The sequence below is a fragment of the Schistosoma mansoni genome, chromosome 1, assembly GCF_000237925.1.
Source record: "Schistosoma mansoni strain Puerto Rico chromosome 1, complete genome".
In the NCBI taxonomy this organism is placed as follows: domain Eukaryota; kingdom Metazoa; phylum Platyhelminthes; class Trematoda; order Strigeidida; family Schistosomatidae; genus Schistosoma; species Schistosoma mansoni.
In genome coordinates, this window is record NC_031495.1 from 46,675,980 (window position 1) to 46,702,272 (window position 26,293).

The following is a 26,293-nucleotide window of genomic DNA, read 5'->3' on the forward strand; positions in this document are numbered from 1 at the left end:
ATCAATGATGTTGAAAAGATGGAAGGAAACAAATTCCATCTTCTTTATTTTTTTCTCATATTCATATGGCAAGATATCAGATATAAATATGGTTGTAATTTGTAGATATTTATCATCATTGAAAGAAAATCAGTTCACAATTACTTGAATCCATTAATTCAGTTAAAATTAATAATAGTCAGAAAGTGAACAGCTTTTTTTAAAAATATATTTTGCAATTTAGGAATATTGTAAGCTGGTTTTATAAGTTTTAGAAATCCTGATATCATAGTCATATGTTACAAACCTGTAGATGGGAATTATTCATTAAGTTAGCTTGATAACTCAAAATTATTTTAAAAAGCGGCTTGTTGTCTCGGTGACACTTATTAATTGGATATTAGTTGATTTGGCCGCATAACATGTTTATGGAAAGTCTGCACAGATATAGTGATATCTTAATTGTCATGTAAACGAGGTTTGATAAAGGGTCTATTCAATATAATCGGATATATTTTCATAAATGGCATTTTATTAGTGGTTTACTACTGAATGACCATATTTTATTTAGCAGAGGTCTTTTAAGTATCACTTTAATCATAAAATTCACCAAACTATGCTTATATTTAAACTTATTTACCTTCAACGGATTATTATACAAACAAACAGGCGAACTAGGAATGGGATCTCCCACATTAAATTCACTTACGAGAATGAAAATACACATAATTAGTTGTCATCTTTGGATTGCTTAGTTAAAAATAATCAGTGTATAACTCTGAATCTAACCACATATCGAAGGGCAAAACACTCTAATCAATATATTGACTTCAATTAGGCATATTCATTCAGTGCGAAATTCTCTCTGGCTCTAAACCTCTTAAAACGGGCGACAAGGATCATTACGTATTAGGATGGTAAGCAAAAGGAACAGAAGAATGGTATTAACATCTAATGGTTTGATAATTTTCCCATAAATATTACTTAAAATGTACTAAAACGAGCCGATTTATTACCAAACAGTATTTCAAAAGAAATATCGTGGATTTGTTACCTACGTACTTATACCTATTACCCCACTTGGAGCATGGATTGTCAACCAGCATTCTATAAAAAACTCTAACCTGGTCTGTTCTCTTCAGATGTCTCCAAGTGTTGTACTTCCTTTTAATATCTGCCTCTGACACTATGGAAGACATGATAAACTTCCCAAAGAATACATTGATGTACATTAGATATCCATTCGGATTCATAAGCCTACAGGATGACCAACAATGCTTTTGATACCTAAAAGCTTTGTCTTCATCACTCTTTAACTTATAGATGAGCAAGACAGACTTGAAATTAAGATTTAATTAGCTGTCAGGAGACTGTACTATGCAATAAGAATCATTATTAATGAAGAAACAATATCCATTTTTCACGTAGATGGTATATAAACGGTTGAGTCAGATCTTACCAATTTATATGGATGTGTTCACGCGTACATAAGGAGTAGTAATTGTGATAAGTATGTTAGAATGCTTGTACATGCATCCAACTAGCTGTAGAAATGAATGAAATTTGATTTTAAATCACTAATTGTGGTTTTTAGTGAAAGTTGACTAAGGTGAATACTGAGGTTTGTTGATGCCTTACCGCCTCAGTTTATGAAAACAATTTGCACTTCAACTGAACCCAACTCGGTAATGTGGACTTAGCATCTAGTGTGTTGTTTTAGTGTATATTTTGATGATCCTGAATCTAAGAGATTCACATCGTGTAAGTGATTTTAACGTTTGTGTACAATAGTTTTCCTATACTTCAAGCATTTTTAGGTTGTATATTTTCATTCCCACAGTCACTTAGATAGTCTTCCCTGTCTCTCTAATAATGCCGACATTCCATGTACCTTGTTTATTTATGCTCTGATTGTCAGAAAGGACATGAGGTTGTTGATTTAGGAAGGATCTCAGCTTTAACGATGAGGCGTAATAACTTTGTTTTTGATAGTGAGGCAGGCGATCTGGCGTCACTTTGGAAACAGATACTTATGCAGTTGGTTCACAAGATTCAAATATTTTTCACATAATTTCTGTTCTTCATAGTTGTATTCACTGACCACTTAATGTTTATAAATATTTAGTGATTTATGAAACAATTGAACAATTGAGTGTTCGTATTGAGTGTATCAAAAATATAGTTTTTTGTTACATTTTTTCATTGTTATCTGTTTTACCTGGATTTATAATAGGGCATTTAATATTAAATAGTCGAATATCAACTGTGAGAGCCCAGTTTGGATTAAATTATTTGAAATCAAGATCATTAGTAATCATGATTAGATCGTCACTGATGATTTCTTTTTTTAAAATCTTTCACTCTGCAGAATAAAATAAATTCATGCTATTTTATGGTTCCTCACGAGCTACATACAACATAAAATTGCAATTGTTAATATAATTATTAACAAATACTTGACATACTTTCGTTTGTGAAGCTTGGAAGATTGTCCAAAACCTAACCAGAATCATTAAAATCATTAAAAAGTATAAGATAAATTGTATATGAATGAACATAGTCAAGATCAATGTATCTTTATGTGTTGAAAAATATTGTACTGCAAATTAGGATCGGTGTTATAGTTAGTGGTAATCATTAAGATAAGAGTTCTGTAAGGCTGATGACATCGATAAGTCATTGGGTAATCGCTCAACATAATAGACTTAACAACTATGTTAGGGATGAATATCAGCAGACGAAAATAAGATAAAAAGTGTACAAGGCTGAAAAAAACTTAAAAAGTAATAGAGGTTGTTTAATAAACATCCAATCATCATGGCAGGGAAAGGATGGTTACATATTCCATCATTAGAGATAAATAACGTCGGAAGCTTTTGACGGCTATTGACTTTGTAAATGGAATGAGATTGGTGTTTTTTATCTGTTAATTATTTTGAATACATCATTTAAATTGACTTCATGTTCACTATCTAGAAGCTATCTACTAATTTGACCTGTGAATCCCTAGAAGTAGAAGTCCCTCTCTCTGTCCTTTTTATATACTTGCTACCTCAAGTATATGTAAGTTCGTATGTGCTAATAAAGGTGACGCCCGAAATGTATTGATCTACCTTTGAATGATGTAACGAACACTTGGCGTTGTATAGTGAGACTGGTTGAGTTGAAAAGGGGCTTATTTTCTGTGTCACCTTGATTTCCTCATCGATTCTTCCTGAAATCTCATGTCGTTTGGACGTAAGGTGGTTGAATATATGTTTGTTTCCCAACAGTTTTCCATTTTTTATCCGTAGGATGTTCTTTTCCATAGTTCGCGATAAATTCCACTGGATATCAACAATTTATGAGATGGATTTCTAGAATAGGAAATTCCTCATTTATTTCATCGTTTGATAGTAACACTCTAACTCTAATGAAGTGCGTTTTCAATAGACGCCTTTTATAGCTGATAGGGAAAAAGCTTTTACAGTTTAAATTCAGTTCCATTATTTTTTCGTTTTACATTAAAATCTGAAAAATTAAATCGATTATCTTTTACATATTCTGTTGTAAATGTTATGTTTTGGTCAGAGTTGCTAAATTGATTAGGCTACCGAGAAGTATGATCTTTATCATCACGTTTAATGGACATTTCATCAGAATATTCATTAGGACTTTTACTTATAAAATCGTTAGACTTCAAAGGGTATCTGATGGCTATTATTTAATTTTCAATATCAGTCTACTAACTAGAGCAGATGCCCTGATGTTGTTATTATTTACTTTGAATAACATCTTACAAAATTTATTCGTTATAGAATGATCATATGGGTTCTTTTACCTTATAGATGAATTTAGTATTTGTAATGAGCAGATTTGATCTAGTTAAAGCCATAATAGATATTGAGTTTGCTTATCACTTTTGAAAAATTTAAACCGTACCTACTTTTAGTGTACTAACACATTTAACTCAAACAACGACTAAAAAGAATAATGTGAATGATTTCTGACTTACTGGATACCTGAAACAATAAATCAGATATGTTTGCATCCAGTTATTTAGTTTCACCCCACAAGACTTACTCGTGAATAGATGATAAAGAAAAAAATTTTGTTTCAGAGGATAAAGTTTGATTTATGAAACGATTTATCAATTCGATAATCTTGACAGTACATGTTTAAAAGATTATAGTACTCAAATGAGTGTTTTTTTACAGACAGAAATCTGGTTACAAATAATTGGTTTTTGAATATGAAGTTTTAAAAAAAGGCAAAATAATCAAGTTACTAAGTATTAATTCTATTTTGAAGTTTACCTACGTCTGTAATGAGATCCTGTCAGTTTTGTTTAGTACAATAAAGCTTCTTTGTTTGTCTAGACCATTCAGTAACTTCACTAAATGTAAAATCTATTTATAATTCTTTGATTAAGCACAAGCTAACAAAATGACAACTAAATATTTTCCAAAATAATCGATTCACATTAAGATTTTATCAAATAATATCAGTAATTTATCATAGATAACTGATCACGAACAGATTTCTTTCATTCTTCCTGTGATTTTCATTCGAAGGTTGAAATTTTTCGCTCGGTAATTTAGTTAATTCTTTTAAAATTCACTAAAATATTATTCATTTTTAGAATCAACAAAATATTTGAAAAATTCCCATATTTTGGCTTAGAACAATATATATAAGCGGACAATAATGTTTCCGATTAGATCGTCATCAGGCTTTACCGCAATATACCGTAATGTTCATATGCATATACGAAATTAAACCAGTCAAGGCAGTTTATGAGTCAATGATAACAGCGAAATAGATTACATAATTAGAAATAATAATAAGTGAAGAGTACAAATTGGTAGTGTCATGACAGGTGTACTGGTTGTGATAAGAATAATAAAAGGCTTGAATCAATGTCACGCAATAGGAAACAGATCGATGAATTGAAAAATACAGATGCTAAGATAACATTCATAAAAATTGTAAGATTACGTAATAAGTGTTCAGATAATTGGACCATGGAGCGTATACATGAGAACAGAAGAGGGTGGGAGAGGGTGAGTGAAGAAACAAATAAATAAACGAACAAAGAGTATGGAAAATAATAATAAAGTAACTCATTTACTAAGACCAAGAGAGAAATAAAGGTGTTACAAATTTCTTATGAATACAAAACCTTGAATTGTTGGCTCGAATCCCTTTAGATTCTGCTATGTGTAAGAGACGAGATCAAACTCTATAAGGAAAACTAATAAGAATACGATAAATCACTTTAAATGACCTATTTCTGTCAACTACATGATCACTATAGATCAAGTGTGATAGAACAGAACTGCGTATTATCTTGACGGTACCCTTTTCTAACCACAAAGGTAAGTGTTCACTAACTCTTTGACTCAGTTGTCTGGCAGTGTGCCCAATATAGCATTCTACACAGGAGCAGCTGAATTCGAAAATACAATTAGAAGTGGCATAACTAGGTAACTAATTCTTCAGTTAACGAATCACTATAGATCGGGTCGAATACGATAGATATAGGTTAACCCCATTAAACTTTCTCTTAATCGTCTTGATTGGTTTAATAATTTCATATAAGCATATAAATATTATTGTATATTAGAGTAAAATCTGATGAGGATCAAATCGAAAACAATATTGTTCACTTATATATTAAAAGACTAATATTTGAACGAAGAATATTCTTTTCGATAAATTCTCTTCAGGTTCTACAATTCATATATCCAAATTAATAATCCGAAAAAATGGCCAACTTTAAGGCAAAGTGCTCCACAGGAGTAAGCATTTATCAGTTCGATTGCTCCTGTGGAGCAAGTTATATTGGTCAAAGTTCTAGGAATTTACATTTTCGTGCTCATGAACACCTCCCAGCGTGGCTAAGTAAAGGTCTGGTGAAGAAGGTAAACAGCTCGATATTGGTCCATTTAATGCAAGCTGGTCATAGTGACAGTATAAACTAATCCTTTCCAATTACTTATAGGGTCAGTCATTTCTTGCTAAAGCTTCGCAGAATTAAAGTCATCCAAACGGCCGAAGCAGTAACCATCTAAATGAAGAAACCGGAGCTATGCGTACAGAAGAAATATTCCCCCCCTCCCCTGGCCAACCATAAGGCCAGTTAATCAATAGTAATCTTAGCTATTGGATGACCTAATTTGACTATTGTACTTACGACCTTTCGTAGTCAAATGTAATTGTCTCTCTTTATTCACAAATCTCTGTATTATTATTACTAATATTGGTTAAACATCATTATTAATTTCCCCTATACATGATTCATTCACTTCGCATTCATCCCTCCTTATTAAGTCTTACCAATTTTTCACACAATTTAATCTTCCACTCGATCGAATTGTAATCGCACTATCACATCTCTCTCACCCTATCTGACCCATATTTATTCTGATCACAGATCTTAAATTTTCACTTAACATATATACAGATTCAAGTTAACATTCTATATGAGTCATATCAACATTAACAATTTTATTCTATTTGATTTGACATTCTTAAATTTACATGCTTTAAACGATGTACTTTGCCTTTAACGTGACCATTTTTTCGGATTATTAATTTGGATATATAATTGTAGAACCTGAAGAAAGAATTTATCGAAAAGAATATTCTTCGTTCAAATATTAGTCACTTATATACGTTGATCTAAATAACATAAATATTGTATAAATTCAAATAGAAAATAGAAAATCACAAAACAATGAAGTGTTTATTTATTGATTTTTTATTTTTTAATAATTATAAACACACAAAAATAGAATATAATAAATTCATAAATCATAGTTTACATATGAGATCAGTGTTTAATTATTGATTCATTTAATTATTTTTTTTTCTAAATCAAAGAAAAAAACTTTTCACTCAGTGATTAATTCTGAAAAAATTTTTTTCTTTTAATGCTAAAATATTTTTATTAATTTGTTTTAATTTTTCATAATTTCTATCTAAACAAGTGATACATATTTTATGATTATTAAATAATGTAATTAAACAATATTGACATATAGTTGTATTATCATATGGGCATATATATATAAATGATTCTTTACAAATTTTATATTTTTCCATACATATAATACAATTAATTTTTTTATTTTGTTTAAATATACTACTTAATAATGAATTATGTTGATATAAATATGAATTAGATAAACGTTTAATAATTTCTAATTGTAATAGATTTTTTCTTGATTGATAAACAAGTAAATTACGTTGAGTGATCAATTGACGTCGTCTATTCACTAATAATTTATTATATAGATGAATATAACGATATTTTGAACGTTTAGGATAAAAGAAATTCAATAATTTATGTCTTAAACGTAATATATAACCAGATAGTAAACATAGAATGATCATAAATAACCATAATATACTAAAATGTATAATGTATTTAGACTTTGTATATTTAGCTTTAGGACTACATATATTTAAATTATAAATAAGATTTATTTCACTAGCATATTGTAACATTTTGATGCCTTTTTGAAGTAATTCAATGAATATTCCATCACCTTGTAAAATGAATGATGTTGAATAAGTTTGTTGAGTTGGATAATTTCGGTCATTCATTTCATTGCCAACTTTAAATGTTGTACTTGATACTTCATCTAATACTTGAACCAATTCACTTATACAAAAATCAATAAAGAATATTATAGATAAACAGAAACCAAAACCAACTATTTTGATCAAATTTTGAATTACACGTTTTAATTCAGTTCTTGTATACATTTGTTGATGACATATTATATTATTCAATTCATACCCTTTTAGTGGTAGTAACGTTTCACGTGATTCTTTTGAACGTTTATGATCAATTTCTTCAAATGGTGATTCAATGTAAATATTATCATGATCCGGATCCAATAGATAATTTGTTATATAGATATGAGCTTTATAAAATACAACTAAACAAATTGTTCTTAATAAATAAGTTAAAATTAAACTTAGTTTAACGATAACATATATGATTTCTTTTGTATGTTGAGTTACACGATCAATAACTTTAGAACTTTGATTAAACCAATTAGTGATTTGTTCGAATTGAAATAATTTACGTTGTATAGTGAAGTGAAATGTTTGTTTAATGTTATATAAATCTTGTTGAGCTTGTAAAAATAAAGAACCGAATCCGCTAGAATAGCCTATTTTCTCTAAACTTGAACTACACTGATTAATTGCATTTTCAAGTGCTTGATCAGTTGGACACGCTAAACCAGAAGCAATTTTACGTAAACAAGTATTTTTTATCAATAAAGGATAGCGTGTTGCTGCAATGAGAATAGTTTGTAAACGACTACATGCTTTAATTGATGATTGTTTACATATCATTGCACGTGTTTTGTAGAAGACCATACATGTGGTTTGCATACGAGTTTCTATATTGTATTCTACTTGTAAGCCATCCTCAATACGATCAGTTATTTGTTTTATTATACTTTTATTCACACTTTTGTCTTTCATCATTGTAATAATGCTATTTTTACTTGCTTCAGCTTTTTTAATCATTTCATACTTAGCCTGTTTAGCCATTTCCAAAGACATACGGGCATACATATTCGTCTCATTGATACCTGAGCCAAGAAAAGATTCAGCACGTTTCACCATGGTTTTCGCTTTTTCAATCTAAACGAAATAAAATAAACTATTTTGTTAACTGAAGTTCATATAGTTGTTGTTTAATTAGAAGTATGATGTATAAGCATAAACTTCAATTTTATTTAAGTAGTTGTATTCAGGTGTGTTTGTGTCGTTCGAACTTACTGAAAATGTAATTTGTAACCCATGAATTGAATGTAGAATTTCAAGAAAAGGTATTTTTGTCACAAAATCAATGTTAAGGAAAGGATGTATTAAAAATGATGTCTAAATGTTGACTGAGAATAAACTCCACGTTTTCAGGTCATCTAAGAGTTCGGGATGCGATTACCCCCTTCGAAATGCAAAATAATACTTCAGGATTGGATTGCATCGGTACCTGAACTCATGATAGATAAGAAATTAGTTGAGCGTGTCGACCGCTTCACTTATCTTGGGAGTCTCATCAGCCCTTGTGGTCTGGTGTGTGACGAAATCTCAGCACGGATACAGAAGGCTCGTCTAACTTTTGCCAACTTACGTCATTTATGGCGTAGGTGAGATATCCGTCTATCAATGAAGGGACGAGTATACTGCGCAGCAGTTTGCTCTGTTTAACTTTAAAGCAGTGAAACATGGCCGGTAAGAGTAGAGGATATTTGTAGATTACTAGTATTCGATCATAAGTGTCTTCGAAGTACTACTCGTATATCCTGGGACCCCTGAGTAAGTAGTGTAGTTGTTAGGAAACGGGTACTAGTTAAGGATGGCAAATCGATTGATGAAGTAGTGAAACTTCATCAGTTGAGATGTCTGGGACATGTGTTACGTATGCCCAACCACCGACTGCCCCAACGTGCAATGTTTTATGGTGTAGGAGTAGGTTGAAAGAAAGGTAGGGGCGGCCAGACCAAAACGTGGCACAAACTCATGAAGTCACTGACAAGTGGACAGAACCATGTTTGCAGGTGTAGACCATCTGGTTGGGATCCGCGAGATGATGGTAACCGATGGTTAGAGACCCTAAATGACATAGCTCAAAATCGTTTGCAATAGCGAAGGTGCATCCACTCTTTGTGTTCTACCAAATTCTAATCTTCTAAATTCTTCATATCTCTATTTTTTTTCTCTTTCCAAAGTTACTTAACTGAATTATATTCCTTCAATAACATCTTCAAACCCTAATCTTTCCTATTACTGTTTATACTCTTACTACTTCTACCACCATGGGACTTGAATCAACAACTGCATCTCTGCTCTAATGTGGTATGGCAACTCGAACTAATGTACGTAGTACGAAGTTCTACGTTGTGACTGACCGACTGACTCACTAACATCTAAGAGTATCGTAGTCAATAATTGCGGTTATGTTTTCGTTTATTTAGTCGCTCAATGGGAGATATTTTGGAATACTTTCTATTAAAGAGTGTCTTGTTCTATGTTGCAATTTTTCTCCCATCATGAATAACTGCCTTACATATGATACATCCGTGGCATGATGGAGTGGTATTATTGTCGTAGAACACTACATTATTCATGTAATTCAGCGAAAACAACAGAGATTGAAATGCGTGATCTAACATGGGTTATGATAGCGTAAATAACAATTAAAACACAAGTATATGAAAGAAGAATATTCTTTTCAGTAATTCCCCTTCGGGACCAAGTTTAAGGAGAAGTAAATCATTTAAAATCATAGCATGTAAATTAAGCATTATTTGTAATATAAAGTATAATGTAATATAATTAATGATTTCCGCTTCATTTTGGTTGATCACCAGGTGCAGTCAAAACTCCAAACGAGATAGAAGTTTCGGTGTTCATTTTGCATAACTGCTTTTAATTTGTTTATAAATAGTAATAGTTATCAGTATGAAAACATTAGCAAAGTTGTCTAACAAACCCTTCTACAAACACTATAAGTTTTGTTGTCTATTTTAGTGATTATTTCATTTATCAATTAACTTGGTGAGTCATTCACCCTACAAAGAACGAAATAACTAAATAGCTTCTTTAAATCGTGTTTGAGATTAACTAAGGTTTTAAACGTTTGCATCAATATTACCTGTTAGATGTAGAAAAGAGTATTTTTATTATTATAAACATCGTCCATATCATAGGAAAATATTGTTATTCAGAAGAGGTCTAGGAAGTCCTACAAATTGATGTTAGATCAAAATTTGCTGTTTTGTCAGTCCAGGCTGGCATTGAACTGGGGGGTTAATGCTCATCAGTTCAAACTGCAATACACTATGCCATCGTGGGTACAGAAAAGCGACTTCTTCGAAACTATAGAGTGAGTAGCTGAGAAAGTCGTCAACATTATGAGGAACTCATACGACGGACTACAGTGCAAAGTCATGTATGGAGGACAGCTGACAAATGCATTCCAAGTAAGGACCGGAGTCAGACAAGGCTGTCTACTCTCCCTCTCTCTTTTCCCTCTGGTGATTGACTGGATTATGAAGACTTCGACATCTGAGAAGAAACACGGGATACAGTGGACATTTGGCAATCAATTAAACGGTTAGGACTTCACAGATGACCTAGCCCACCTGTCCCATACACATGAACAAATGCAGGTGATGACAACTAGTGCAGCAACAGCCTCTGCGTTAGTGGACCTCAACATACACAAAGGAGAAACCAATATCCTCAAATACAACACGTAGAACGTCAAGTCAATCACACTTGATTGTGAAACTCTGGAAGAGGTGGAACATTCACGAACCTGGAAATTATCATTGATGAACAAGGAGCATTGGATGCAGATGTGAAGGCAAGGATTGGCAAAGCAAGGGCAGAATTTCCACAATTGAAGAACATATGGAGCTCAAAACAATTGTCAACCAATCTCAAAGTGAGAATCTCTAATACGAACGACATGTCAGTTAGTCCTACTGTACGGAGTTGAAATGTAGAGAACTACTACATCCATCGTCAAGAAGGTACAAGTATTTATAAACAATTGTCTACACAAAATACACAACATTCACTGGCTGGATACTATCAGCAACAGCCTTCTGTGGGAGAGGACAAACCAGTTTTCAGCTGAAGGGGAAATTAGGAAAAGATGTTGGGAGTGAATAGGACACACATTATGGAACTCATCAGACTGCATCACAAGGCAAACGCTGACTTGGAATCCGTAAGGAAAGCAGAAAAGAGGAAGACCATGGAACACAGTGAGCCGGAAGTTGGAGGCAGATGTCAAAAGAATGAATAGCAACTGGAAAGAAGTTAAAAAAGATTGCCTAGGACGGGGTTGGATAGAGAATACTGGTGAGCAGCCCATGCTTCTTCATCAGGTGTAACAGGCGTCAGTAAGTAGGTAAGTAACTACATATGACACATACATACAATTTCCGCACTATCCTAATCTATAGTGCAATAATTTTAGTTTCTGAGACTCTTGGTAACTTTTCGGCAATCAACTAAGCTAAAATCAAAGATAAATAGTTTAATAACTCTATTTCTAACCATCTGAAAAAAATACTTGTATACGTAAAAAAATTGCTCATTAAAACAAGACTAAAGTGTCCATAAATCACTTAAAAACTATTTTACTGTTCCCATATTTATTTCATCATAAAGCTTAGTGCTCATGAAAAGTCACTATTCACTAGAATCTATCCATAGATATTTAGAAAGGTAAACCCAATTTTCTCTTCAGTTCACAAGCGTGAAATGATGTTCTCACAAAGAACTTTATTTCATTCAGTGTCATAAGGATAATTTTTTAAAATTTACTTACAGTTTTAATATCAACTTACTTCCGCATTGATATTTTGAATTGATTCGTTATATTGGTTTATTTTTTCTTTAAGTTGAGCAGATTTAACTTTAATAGTCTCAATATAATTTAAATCTCCTTCTGATTTAATTACTTCTTTACCCTTCTCGAGAAAATCGTTTGCATCTCTTGTCATATTGTAAGCTAGTTTAATAAAACAAATTATTGATTCAGACGCTGAACGAAGATTATGTTCTAAATTTTGAACGGGTCCTGTTATAGACACATGCAACAATTCATTGCCTAGATAGGATAAACCAATTGTCTGAGCTAAGCTTGGAATTATTAATAGGAGAAGACAACGAAATCTGCACGACACCATGGCGGTTAGTGTGATTATAATTCGAATAAATATTCTAGTTATCCACTCAACATCATTTGCCAGTGCTTCAGCATCTCTTTGAATAATATAATCAGGTATTACTTTATCACCAGAAGTCAATTCAATAGATTCATTTTTAACAGGTATTACTGTTGCTAAGAAAAACTCACCAATAAAAATTCCAAACAACAAGAAGCATATCATTCTTGAGAGTCGTGCAATGTAACCACCGTAGATCATATTTGCTTCAATCTCTTCTTTATCATTACCGTCAGCATAGATTATCATTTCAAAAGTTGGTATCGAATAGCGCAGAAACTGACGGAATTCGTCCAGTTGTATACCTTTTTTCTGAAAGTTTATTCGACGTAGAAATGTTACGTAATGTTTGCTTTTTTTGTAAAACATCCAACCTATACATATACTCTTTTCTAACCACTTTGATTTTAACTTTTCAAACTGTATCTGCATAACAGCTGGTTGTCCGAGAAGCCAATAACTTTCACAAGCAATCGATAAGTGTGAGTTAGATATGTAGCGCGTGTCTTTTAATGAAGTGAAATAAGCTGAACTCCTGAAAGAGTACTGTTTGATTTCTACTAGGTTATTTAAATTTTTCTTTTCAGTTTGATTATAGACAACACAACAGGTGGTTAATCGCATGATGTGCAGACATATGCCTATAATACCGTATTTAATGGTAAAACTGTACATTATCTGTCGTTCTTCGGCAGCCACGCTGTTCAAACATCCGTCTGTATAAATAAAGGAGGTACTATTATGAATTGCTTGATCGTTTGTGGAATGATACGCTTTCATTTTGGTTGATTTCAGAAAATTTTGAGAACAACTGACTGTTTCTTCTAGATTACAACAGCTTTTCGGGATATTATTAGAAACCCCTTTCCATGAATACAGTAATTCATTACTTACTTCAGTAAACAATCCCTGGTATTGGGTTACATCGAACCAGTCTTCTACAGAATATATTCCACAGCACTTGTATTGTCTTTGTATATTTTCGAAATAGTTGAAATATATGGCAAGCTGATCAGCTTAAAAAATTAAAAACAGAAATAAAGAGTTGTTGCTTAATAAAATACCTAGAATAATACACTTTCAGAAAAAAATTGCCTAATACGTAATCAAATAGTCTTCAATAATGAAAACCTAGACAAAATAGCTTATTGTCTGAAATAGTTCCAAAATCTAGTCAAATAAATACGAAAAGAAAGTCAACAAGACTAAAAACACATAGTACAAGGACAAACAATATACTCTAGTTTCAAAATAGGGTTGAAAAAATATTTTTGTAAAGATGAAATGTAAAGATGTTGAAGGCATTGTGGTCTATAACTCCGCCTGTAGTTCTTCTAAGGTTAGTGCCGGTCCCAAGCTCACGCAAAGAAGGAGGTTTGGCCATTAGGTCAGCAACCCCACCTCGTAGAAAACAACATTGCTAAAATAACTCTAACTAAATCAAACAATTTAAACCATTTAAACTCTGTCCTCCGAGTTGAACGATCTTCATTCACAAGAGTAATAACGCTTCATGATGAAAGCCAAAATTATTCGAAAGTCATGAGGCCAACGCCACTTCTAACAACCACATCAACAATTACTATGGGTATGTGGAATGTCCGGACAATGTGGAGGACCTAGTGGACAAAGGAAATAGCTACGGAAATGAAGAGATACAACTTGACGGTTTTCGGAATCAGTGAAACACATTAGTTCCAAGCTGGACAGAAAGGGATAGAGGAAGGCTAAAGAACACACTGCATCGAGAATTGGAAGCAGACATGGTTATCATGAATAGTCACGGGAAAGAGTCGGAAAGGATTTCTCAGGACGGAGTTGGATGGAGAGTGCCAGTTAGCAGCATATGCTCCTTCAAGAAGGATAACAGGCCCAAGTAAGTAAACTAGTAAATGAATAAATAAATAAGTAGGTAGGTATCTATTGAGTTTGGTGGATTTTTGGCTTTGAATGCCATGCTATTCGAGTAAAAGGCGATGGGCTTTCCACCGTTGGCAAGCAAGAAAGTTGATGCTGGCTGCACTGGTAAATTGAGTGCTGACAGCAAAGGATGTTTCAGTGTAGTACGTGCTGTTACGGGACAAACCAAACGCCTGACTGTGAAACATGGAAAAGGAAAGTCACGCTTGAAAAAAAGGGTGAAAAACCACTGGATGTTGGTAGTCACGATTCTAAAGCAGTACCTGAAGACGGTCATCGTTCCCAATGTGTCCATCCCAAGTGGTAGGAGATGGACAGCAGAGCTGAAACAATGAAATGAGATAAAAAAAAGCTGCAAACGGCGCCTGTTTGGTTGATGAGTCATTGGCAGACTCCCATTCTAAGTTACAGAACACACTATCAAAGTCCCAAAATTAGACTGAACTTAACCCTAGCGTGGCCGTAAAGAGCTCGATCTCATCGAATATTATGTTAAGTAATCTGCTAGAATCAACAGACCCTGATTCAAAAATTAGACACGCTCGTGATTTGGCAAAGGTGGGAGCATTGATTCGTAGCATCTCAACAGATAACTCTAAAAGAGTTCATGTCGAAAAATTGGTTCTAATATGTAAGAGGACAGACGAAAATTTTGAACTTTGACCAAATAGACTCCTCAAGATAATCATAGGGTCAGAGGAACAACGAAGTCTTTTGTATATTAAATCTCGAAGTCACAACAACATCAACACTTGAGCAAGACCCTACATGTCTCCAGCAGGCAGAATGAAAATAAATGCGGAACTAGCTGAACTAGAATGGATAGGTCATTCTCTTTAGGAGTCTTATATACAAATGTTCATAGTATAGAAAAGAAACTTCATGAACTAGGAGTATTAGTGTACGAATTAAAGCCACTAATCGTACCTGTGATCAAAACTTGATTAGTCCATGACATTGACGTCACTCTAGAATTATCAAGACCCTTCAAAATCAATATCCTTAAAATATATACACCAAATGTATCATTAGTACAGTGCTTTGAATTGTAATTCATCGAAACACTATCCAAATCAAATGATGTTTCAATCAGTAACAATGAAACAAACGGGAAACAAAACTGATATATTTTGTTGCCTGATACCTTCATCATACTAGACATTTTTGCCTTTAACTCTAGTTATCCAAGAGCTTGTGTCATATTCTTGTACTTTGTGATATATTCATTTTATTTTTTTCCCAGCTAAGTCATATATTTTCTGAATATTCAAGGGAATGTGTTTAAAACAAAAATATGTTAATATTAGAATAAAATATTCCGTACGGAAATGGAAAGTTTGTTCAATGTATAGAAGATATATATTTTTAAGGGAGTGACAGAATAAATCAACTACAGTTGGATAAACGTACATTATAATTTATGGTGTGAATGAATATACATCGCATATATTTTGTTGGTTCATTTCTATGAATAAAATATGAATGACTTACGTTATGGTGACCATATGAACAAAGTGCTGAATGTGATTAGCGGACATTTTTCCAGTTAATTTATATGAATTATTTTGTTCATATTGGATTGAGTTTTTTTGACAAAAACAAACATTCCTATTACATAACACAATTTAATATGTTTTGAAAAAAATATATCAGGGAACATCAATATATTCTTTGCTTTATGTATATTTTCTTAATGACTTTATTATAAAGACCGATAGATTTCAATGAATAGCCATTTGTGTTCCGTAAAAACCTTTAGTTAAACAAGTATTAACTTAGAAACAAAACTGTTATCAAGTTTATGCATATGTTTTAGTGATAAATGTCCTAGAAATAATGTCAAACATGTTTTAGTGCCAAAGTATATCTGTTAACAGTTGTCTACGGAAAATACATCGGATCCATTGGCCAGACATTATCAGCAACAACTTACTATGGGAGAGAACAAACCAGATTTCAGTGGAGGAAGAAATCAGGAAGAAGCTCTGGAAGTGGATAAGACACATATTAAGGAAAGCACCCAACTGCGTCATAAGGCAAGCCCTCACATGGAATCTTGAAGACCAAAGGAAAAGAGGGAGACCAAAGAACACATTACGCCGAGAAATGGAGACAGACATGAGAAAAGTGAACAAAAATTGGATAGAACTAGAAAGGAAGGCCCAGGACAGAGAGGATTGGAGAATAGTGATCGATGGCCTATCCTCGATTGGGAGTAACAGGCATAAGTAAGTAAGTAATATCTGTTAAAAGCTTTATCTTATCAATTGAATAATAAACTTCCGTTTGATTATCAGGTATTCAAAATTTAATTTACTACTACTTTTTGACATGAATTATTCCAAATCTACTCTGAAGTGATTGTTAAATAACTGAATATTTCTGATAGGTCCTATTTATCTTTGTCTAAACTTGATAAAAGTTAAGAGAGGAAAATGCATGACTGAAATAAACGTTTTATACACTTAAAATATTGAATGAAAAAAAATAAAATCTGTCAATCATCTCTACATAGTAAGGAGAGAAAAAATATAAATTTAGATACACTAAATATATTAGTGGTGAATAAAGTTACATTTGTTGATAAGCACTTATATCTATCGTTATTAATAATACTATTGTCATGAATAATGTGTGGCCTTAAGCAATTTATAACTTACTTATGCCTGTTACTCCCAATGGAGCATAGGCCGCCGACCAGCATTCTCCAACCTACTGTAACATATCGTGTTTTAAATGAAGAAATAGACAGAGACCATGAATTGATCGGTTCTAAAGAAGTTAACAGTCAAAATCATAAGTCTTCATTCACAAATCCATGGAACCCTAGTATACAAGCATTTTTATCTCGCCCTTCTGCTGTTATCATTGGAGATAAATTTCAGAATATTTTTAAAGTTTCAATATCTAATCATCAATCATCAAAATATCCTTTTATTGATTTGTCTGATACATCATCAAAGAAAGATCGTCTAACTACAGCCAATCATGGTTTAGAACTTATCCAGGGGTTTGGGGTGAATGTATACCACTTGTTGCATTTGTTACAGCAAAAATACGTCAAATGACTGTCAGTACTGTACTCAGTGAACTTAATTTGAATGCAGATGTTAGAAATGTTCATGGTTCATTTACACTTATTAAACAAATACGGGATCACGGTTAGTCTTTTGAAACACAATTCATACTTACCGTTATAAAGTTTATTTATTTTTATATATGATTTTTAGGGGATTTAGTCATGAATTAATTTAATCCGTTTTATCACAACGGATAAAAATGAAAATAATTCAGCAAGTTAATTTCTTTTTGGATGATATCATTTGCGTAGGCTGTACATTTGTCTTTAGAGTTGTTTAATAAATATATGAACTCCGCCTGTAGCTCCTCCGGAGGCTACTGCCGGTTCCAAGCCTGGATAAAGGAGGAGAGTTGGCCGTGGGGTTAGCGACCCCATCCCTTAGAAAACCAACTCGCTATAAAAAACGCTAACCAGAAAAAAATTATTCAAGCAATATATAAAGTTTATAGTAATTCATTTATATTGGTTGCAAAATTATGTCATACTATTTCTTTTATAATAACTAATATCAGTTTAATAACTATTTGCTAGTGTCTATTTTGGTATGAATAATATTGTATCTTAAATTTTGAAAGTCATAGCTCTTATGTGATGTAGGGTGATCAGTAGGACAGCTTGAATCGAAGCTTTACACAATCTGTTAATGTAAACTATATCACAAAATTTTAGTTGACATTTAATTTTAAGCATTCGTTTGGATAAGATATGGATTTAAGGTTTTGTTGATAATTTTTTTAAAACAAAAAACACAAAATTCTTCTCATGGTTGTATTAAATTACTTCCTTAATTAAATTAATATTCGATGAATGATAATAAAGAGATGTAATGCTATTAATTGTTGTTTAGTAGTTAAATAGAACACTATTTATTCAGTTATGAACAAGTCGATAAGCACTTTTCAGCTGGATATTTCAGTTTCATTTATTACTAATTATAGCTTATCTTTTAAGGTAATTGAACCGTAGTGAAGTAACGTTTACTGATAAATTAAAACACACTAAGTTTAAAGCATCTTATATTGGAGTAAGATCTCATCTAAAGAACAAAGTTAGTTAAAAATCAACATGGAAACGGATTAAAATTTGTAATTCTTTAAATATTTGATTTATGAAAATAATTTTAATAAAACTTTCATCGAGTTGAGAGTTATTGAAAATTGGTTGGCACTTATTTTCCTACATCAGACAACAACGTTTGTCTCGATCTTCAATGGATCCGTACCTGGCGTGAATCCATACTTAAATTTTTCGTTGAATAACCAGTCAAAATAATTTTTTATTTCTCGATTTCATTTTAAATATTAAGATATTTTCATTAAGATAAATCGAAAAGTCATGATTCTTAGAATATATGTAATAGTGAAAAATTTTATGGAACACTAGAAAGAAGACAATGTACATCTAAAGTAAACGACAGAATTTTACAGTGTTAGGTATATTATACATAATGGAGCTTGGAGAAGAAGGTTTCAAACAGACCCACAATATTTACAATTAATATAACAAAGAAGCATCTATTAGAGAATAAACCGATACATTGTTTAATTTCACTGGCGATATTGGATCATGGAGATTAGGCCCAATTATGTAAGTGTATACTAGATGAAAATTTTTTTGACAAACAAGAAGCTCTAGACACCTGTTTCACTCGATTTCCCAATAACAGAACCAAAAAGAATTATTTACTTTATCGAGGACGAAATAATCTATTCAGAAAGCTAGAACCAAGTTCAGGTTAGAAATGTTCGTCAACATAAATTATTTGTTGTAAGCCACCTAATCAAATAAACTTTACGAGCTCGATATCGACCATATTCAATATAAATTTCCATAAACTCCTGTAAAAACAGCTATGGTCTGTAAAATCAATTAAACTGGAATAGATTCGGTCGTACACCAAGTTCATTGTTTAACGACTGTGAGCTAATGTATATCATAAGGCATTTAAACCCATTGTAATATAGGTCAAAAGTAACAATAGCTTTTCAAATATATCCAATACAACGGCATTCAAATAAACAGATATTAATCAAAATCTCATTGATTCATTTGAGTCTTTCAACGTCATCTTATCATAAATGATAAGAAAAATCGGTCACTGATATATAGAACTAATTGTACACCTTAGTTTTTAAATAATTAAATACATCATATAGTTAAATAATTGCAATCAATAAACCTTAGTGCTAAGATTATTAACAGTATCCAAGTATAAAAATGGAGTTTTCATATCGACCTAATTTTAATTGCAAAGATATACTATATCAATAAATTACTGAAAGCATTAAACAATTTATTTAGTTCGATAATGTCAACATATTTTACAGAGTTGCTCTAACGAATTATCTAAAAAAGTGTTATCTACAATTCCTACTGGTCTATTATTCATACTCATATAGGAATACAAAACTTTAGCTATTTTCCAGCTAACAAACCAACTTCCAGCTGAAGAGGGAATTATAAAAACACGTTGGAAGTAGATAGGACACACATTGAGGAAATCACCAAAATGCATTACGAGGCAAGCCTTAACATGGAATCCGTTAGGAAAGCAGATATGAAATGGATGTATAGCAACTGGAAAGAACTGGAAAAGATTCCCCAAGACTGAGTTGAATGGAGAATGCTGATGGGCGGCCCATGCTCCTCCACAAAATCAACAAAAAGTTCCTTTTACATTATTTAGACTAGATCAGTAGTCGATTCAAGATGAATCAAATTTTCATATATTTATCTCCTAGATCATTTAGTTGTATTATTTTGTCTATAACATAAGTAGTATCTCGTTCAAAACTAAAACATCACATTTATTCTTAGCTATTAGATAGGTAGACATTTTCTGTAGATACTCAAAGTATACAAACGATCAAGACAGAAATAAAATGAGAGAACTTACGATTTATGTCTTTTGAATGAATTTTCTCAAATATTTTTTTAAAATGTATCATGATTAGATTGTCAAACGAACCAATCTCATCAAGTAAAATTATGAATGTATAAATGGAGGAGAGTGTTGTAAACCAAATGAATGACTTGACAACTAAATCCCAAATTATATTTGAGGTTTTTCTGTATAACCAATGCCGATGAAATGCAAATTTATGAGGAAATACAGTAATAATATATTCATTTAACCAATAAAATAGACATAAAATACAGTCATATATTTCAATATAAGATTTGTTTCGAATGATTTTTTGAATAGATTTAGTTATGATAAATTCTTCCCCACTTAAATTGGGTAAAAATTGTGTAGGCAATGGTAATCTCAATGAAATGAGGGCATAAATTAAAATTAAACTTGTAGTAACTATGCTTAGGATACAGATATGCTGATATAACATGTGATAGTAATCTACTGTTGTATAAGCACGTTATCTATTTATTGATTGTATGTAGATTTGAATAAATTACTTAGTGTTGATTGAATTATCCATTGACTGAAATGAAAATTCAAGGTTAATAACATTCCTATGTATTGTAATATTGACGAATTAAAGAATAGCATTCATAGAGTGATTCAAACATAGTAAAGTTAACTTTTTGTTTGATTTTAACAACTAAATATGATTAAGATTATAGTCACTGAGCTGTAAAGCATAGTATTAAGAGATGAATACCGATTAAGGGATTTATACTAGAATATATAAGATATTGGACCGGAGTCAGACAAGGCTGTCTACTCTCCCCATTCCTCTTCCTTCTAGTGATTGACTGGATTATGAAGAATTCGACATCTGAATGGAAATACGGAATACAATGGACAGCTCAGAATCAATTAGATGATTTGGACTTCGCAGATGACTTAGCCCTCCTCTCTCATACACACAAACAAATGCAGATGAAGACAGCAAATGTAGCGGCAGCCTCCGCATCAATAGGCCTCAACATTCACAAAGGAAAAAGCAAGATTCTCAAATGCAACACGGAGAACACCAACCCAATCACACTTGATGGCGAAACTCTGGAAGAGGTGGAAACATTCACGTACCTGGGGAGCATCGTTGATAAACAAGGAGGATCGGATGCAGATGTAAAGGCGAGGATTGGCAAAGCAAGGGCAGCATTTCTACGATTAAAGAACATATGGAACTCAAAACAACCCTCAACCAATTTCAAGGTCAGAATCTTTAATACGAACGTCAAGACAGTTCTACTGTATGGAGCTGAAACGTGGAGAACTACTACGACCACCATCAGGAAGGTACAAGTATTTATAAACAGTTGTCTACGCAAAATACTCAACATCCATTGGCCGGATGCTATCAGCAACAGCTTACTGTGGGAGAGGACAAACCAGCTTCCAGCTGAAGAGGAAATTAGAAAAAGACGTTGGAAGTGGATAGGAAATACATTAAGGAAATCACAAATGTGCATCACGACTCAATCCCTAACTTGGAATCCGGAAGGGAAGCGGAAAAGAGGAAGGCCAAAGAACACACTACGCCGGGAAATAGAAGCAGATATGAAAAGAATGAATAGCAACTGGAAAGAACTGGAAAGGAAGGCTCAGGACAGAGTTGGATGGAGAATGCTGGTGAGCGACCTATGCTCCTCGACGAGGGGTAACAGGCGTAAGTAAGTAAGTAAGTAAGTAATATTAGATATTCAATACTTCATAGTTTTCGATTTCTTGTGAATGATATAGCTTCAGTGTAATTTGACCATCACGCCCAAGTTTATAACAAGTTCTAGTAAACTCAAAGTGATTACTATGACATCGTTGGTATAATGAATATTTGGAGACAATGAATGTTTAGGAGAATAAGTCAATCAGCCGGTTGTAAACAATGTAGAACCTGGCACATCTATACATCCGTCCAAGTTGCCATACCCCATAAGCACAGCAAAAAGAAATTATCATGGGAAATCCCATAATAGTAGAAGCATCATTAGAAAAATTATGGATTGGTGGAATGAAGAAAAATCTGGAAACTCAGGTCCCAAAGGAATAAAAAGAGTGAATGCACATGGGCCATCGTAAATAGATACTATAAATACTTCTAATATTACATAATAATCTTGAACTAACTTTTAGTACTTACCCTTTGAATAAAACAGTCCAGTACTTACTCATTTTACACGCATTTCAAGTTGATATGAGTTCACTGAAGTAAACCATCTTTATCTCATTCCCCTTCTATCCAAAAAAGTATTTTAGGATGAATTAAATTTTTGCCAGTTATAGCTATTGCACTCATTTTCATCATACAAAAAATGAATGAGTTTTACATGCTGAAAACATCACAGAAAGCAGGCATACAAATAACAAAAAACAACGTGTAAAACCAACAACTTTATCTGTAGTTCTTTTCTGATAAGTTTTTAGACAAGAATTTCTTCTGACATTGTGCTAAGCAACTTGATATGTCACAGTTTTTCTCTCTCAGTAATGTCTTTTTTCTGATTTAATCAGCACTTCTTAATGACACCATGATGCTTTTTTTTAATCGGCATTAGCTTTATTCATGAAATGTCTTCCCTCAATCAGACTGTGAATTTTTTTCATAAAAATTACTACTTCAAGTTTAAAAGAATGTTTATTGTGCATAGTATAAGTTTTGTAATGTCATTTTAAATGGGTACATTTGAGACTTTAAACCTGTCTATGTATAATTTTGTGAATCTTTAATTTGATCAGTAAGTGTAGAAATCATAGAAATATTCAATTGAGTACCGCTATATATATATATATATATATATATATATATATATATATGATTTATTGCATTTTAATGACATCAAGGCGCTTATTTTACCGACTGACAGGAGTTGATGAGCTACCGATAACGAGAAAAGAATAAATAACTGTATGTTTCTTGATGTAAATGATCATTATTCAATGTAATGATAAGCTGTCCAATTTCCTTTCGACTATATTGGATTTAAATGTCTTCATTTTCCACTAGAAATACAGATGATCAACTGGTTGTTTTATTATCAACACACTAAATAAAATGCTTTAATAAGATTATTCTAATCGTTGTCAGTCTGAGATGAATAGTATTTTATAAAGTATTTCAAAATACCACAATTATCAGCATGGTATTCTAAGTTAATTGATATCTTCATTCATTAAATGTTTATATTTTTCTGAATGTTGAAGGAGTCATCCCTAGTTATTAAAATCTAAAAAAATAATTCAATCAAACGTTTTAGTATAAAGATGGATAGTGACTAGCAGTGGAATACAGGACGTGCGTTTCCTCCTATTTGTGACTCGTTAGATGGATGTACCTGCATCTCTGAATTGATGTTCACTCTGAGACTCGAACCTAGTACCTTTCGCTTCAACCACCATCGCGTTATCTACTCAGCTACTCAGTCCTGATAGTCACTTGCTTGTGAAGGTGAAGTTTAAATTCACTTAGTATTGTTTGTTTGAATCTCCCCATTGACGTTCGGGACCGCAATACGCAATACGCACAGTATGCAAATATGCCAATTAGAGACTGACCAGTGGCAGTCCTAAACATCAATGGGAAGATTAAAACAAACAATACTAAGTGAAGTTTCAGTATAAAGTTTATTGCTCTATGTATTATGTTTCGTCTAGAAGTAAGAAAAAAATAATAATAAAAACTAACTATTAAAAGAAACGAACTATACAATCATTATCTCAGTCATAAAAATGAATAAAGTGTGAAAAAATCCGTTTCAATCATATTGTTTTCTTTTACTAATGCTAATAAAGTAGAATATTTAGTTATAGTAAATAAAAAAAAAGTTCGGCAACACTTGAAATAATAAAAAACGGTAATAAGTTGGTTTCCATTATGCACCTCATTAACGTAATTTCATCTAAAGTTAAATATGAATCTTAGTTTTAGATTAAAATGATTTAATTGGTGCGTGACATTCTGTAACTATAATCTATTTTTGTCATGATCATCAGTGATAAATTGTCGAAAAGAGGGGTGTTTAGTTAATTGTATATATATATATATGAATTCCCTTGTCTATACAGTGAATTGACACATAAATCATTATTAAATTTCACGATGTGTCGACAATAAGATACACATACATGAATGGTAAACGACTTCGAAGCTCCAGTGTATCCATGATCTTATGTATATATATATATATTTGATAGATTATTTATCCGACATTTTTCATTGAAGATACACACGTTTAAGTATTGAAAGGAAATTAGAAAAAAAGTATGAAAACGATAATTAGCATGAAATAATGGCGAGTCACTCGTATTTATCTACTCACTTATTGAAAAGCATATTTATAATAATGTTTCATATATGAATAAGACGTGATATATTCACTAGGTTCATAAAAATAATACCATATTATATTGTCAATACCGACTGTACTTGCAGTCTAAATTACAATTATCTTAAACGATTTTTGTGAGTATATAAGCAATGTTGCATGCTGGGTAGCAATAGAATCTGGGACGTTCATTTCGTCTTATTTGAGATTCGTTAGCTGGATGTAAACACTAAAACCTAAAGCCATTATCTTTCGCTTTAAACTCACATTGTGTTATCCGCTGAGCTACTGTGTTCAAATAACTACTGGCTTGTGAAATGGAAATTAGTTTTGCATTATTCCTGAGGGTCTGCATCTTTAAGTTGTTGATATTAATAAATGTGATTGATCGATCTCTCTCAGGGTGCATCCTATGAACTTTATTTAAATAGTCAATCCATCATTATCATACATATTCACATATAACTAATTTACTAAATTAAACGTTTTGACTTTTGTAACTATAGTTTGTAAGCTGTAGGTTAAACATTAAAGAAATAAAGTGGCCCCATATTATTTAGCCATTTTCAAGACAATGAACGGAATTATATGTATAAAGTATTAAATGTTTATATAACAGTTTATGAAACAGTGGCCCGCGCTTTCGTCGAACGATGGGTAGCAAATTTCGGCTGCCCCTCAACCATCACTACAGACCACGGACGCCAGTTCGAATCTGGACTTTTCCGTTGTCTGACCTCACTAATAGGACTCACCCGCTTCCGAACGACCGCCTACCACCCACAAGCAAACGGTTCAGTAGAACGTTTTCATCGACAACTAAAAACTTCTCTATCAGCTACAAATGTTTCACAGTGGACAGACGCTGTTCCACTCGTCTTACTAGGTATCCGCAATGCATTAAAGGCTGACATTGAATACACCGCTTCTCAACTCGTTTATGGAACGACACTCCGACTCCCAGGAGAATTCGTGGATCCTTCGTCTTCTTCAATGAACATAGATTTGAACTCTTACATGAGCAGGCTTACAAACGCAATGCGTTCAGTTAAACCTGCTTACACTCGACCACAATCAACTGATGTTTTCGTTCAACCTGACTTACGACATAGTACACATGTCTTCGTTCGTCGAGACTCACATCGACGACCCCTCGAATCCGCATACGAAGGACCCTTCAAAGTTCTTCAACGTGAACCTAAGTACTATGTAGTTGATAAGAACGGCATGAACGATAGCATCAGTATCGATCGCCTCAAAGCAATGTACTTAAAAGGAAACCCTAGCTACGTCGATTTTCCTTCGGTAAAATCAAACTACACGACTCCTACAC

The 26,293-nt window shown here is 32.6% G+C and overlaps 1 protein-coding gene and 2 non-coding genes across 3 annotated transcripts; 1 reads left to right on the forward strand and 2 right to left on the reverse strand.

Moving 5' to 3' along the window:
* Positions 1-3,201: 3,201 nt before the first annotated feature.
* On the reverse strand, positions 3,202-13,355 carry Smp_148040 (hypothetical protein; the record flags this gene model as incomplete). Its single annotated transcript, XM_018794618.1, has 3 exons — positions 3,202-3,305; positions 7,512-8,625; positions 12,351-13,355. 3 exons carry the CDS (start codon positions 13,353-13,355, stop codon positions 3,202-3,204), a joined length of 2,223 nt encoding a protein of 740 aa, XP_018649012.1.
* A 10,635-nt stretch (positions 13,356-23,990) lies between these two features.
* Positions 23,991-24,057, reverse strand: Smp_tRNA_00267_Gln_TTG.1.1. Its single transcript has one exon. It is a non-coding gene (tRNA).
* Positions 24,058-25,807: 1,750 nt separating this feature from the next.
* On the forward strand, positions 25,808-25,874 carry Smp_tRNA_00195_Gln_TTG.1.1. The gene has a single exon. It is a non-coding gene (tRNA).
* The last annotated feature ends 419 nt before the right edge of the window (positions 25,875-26,293 follow it).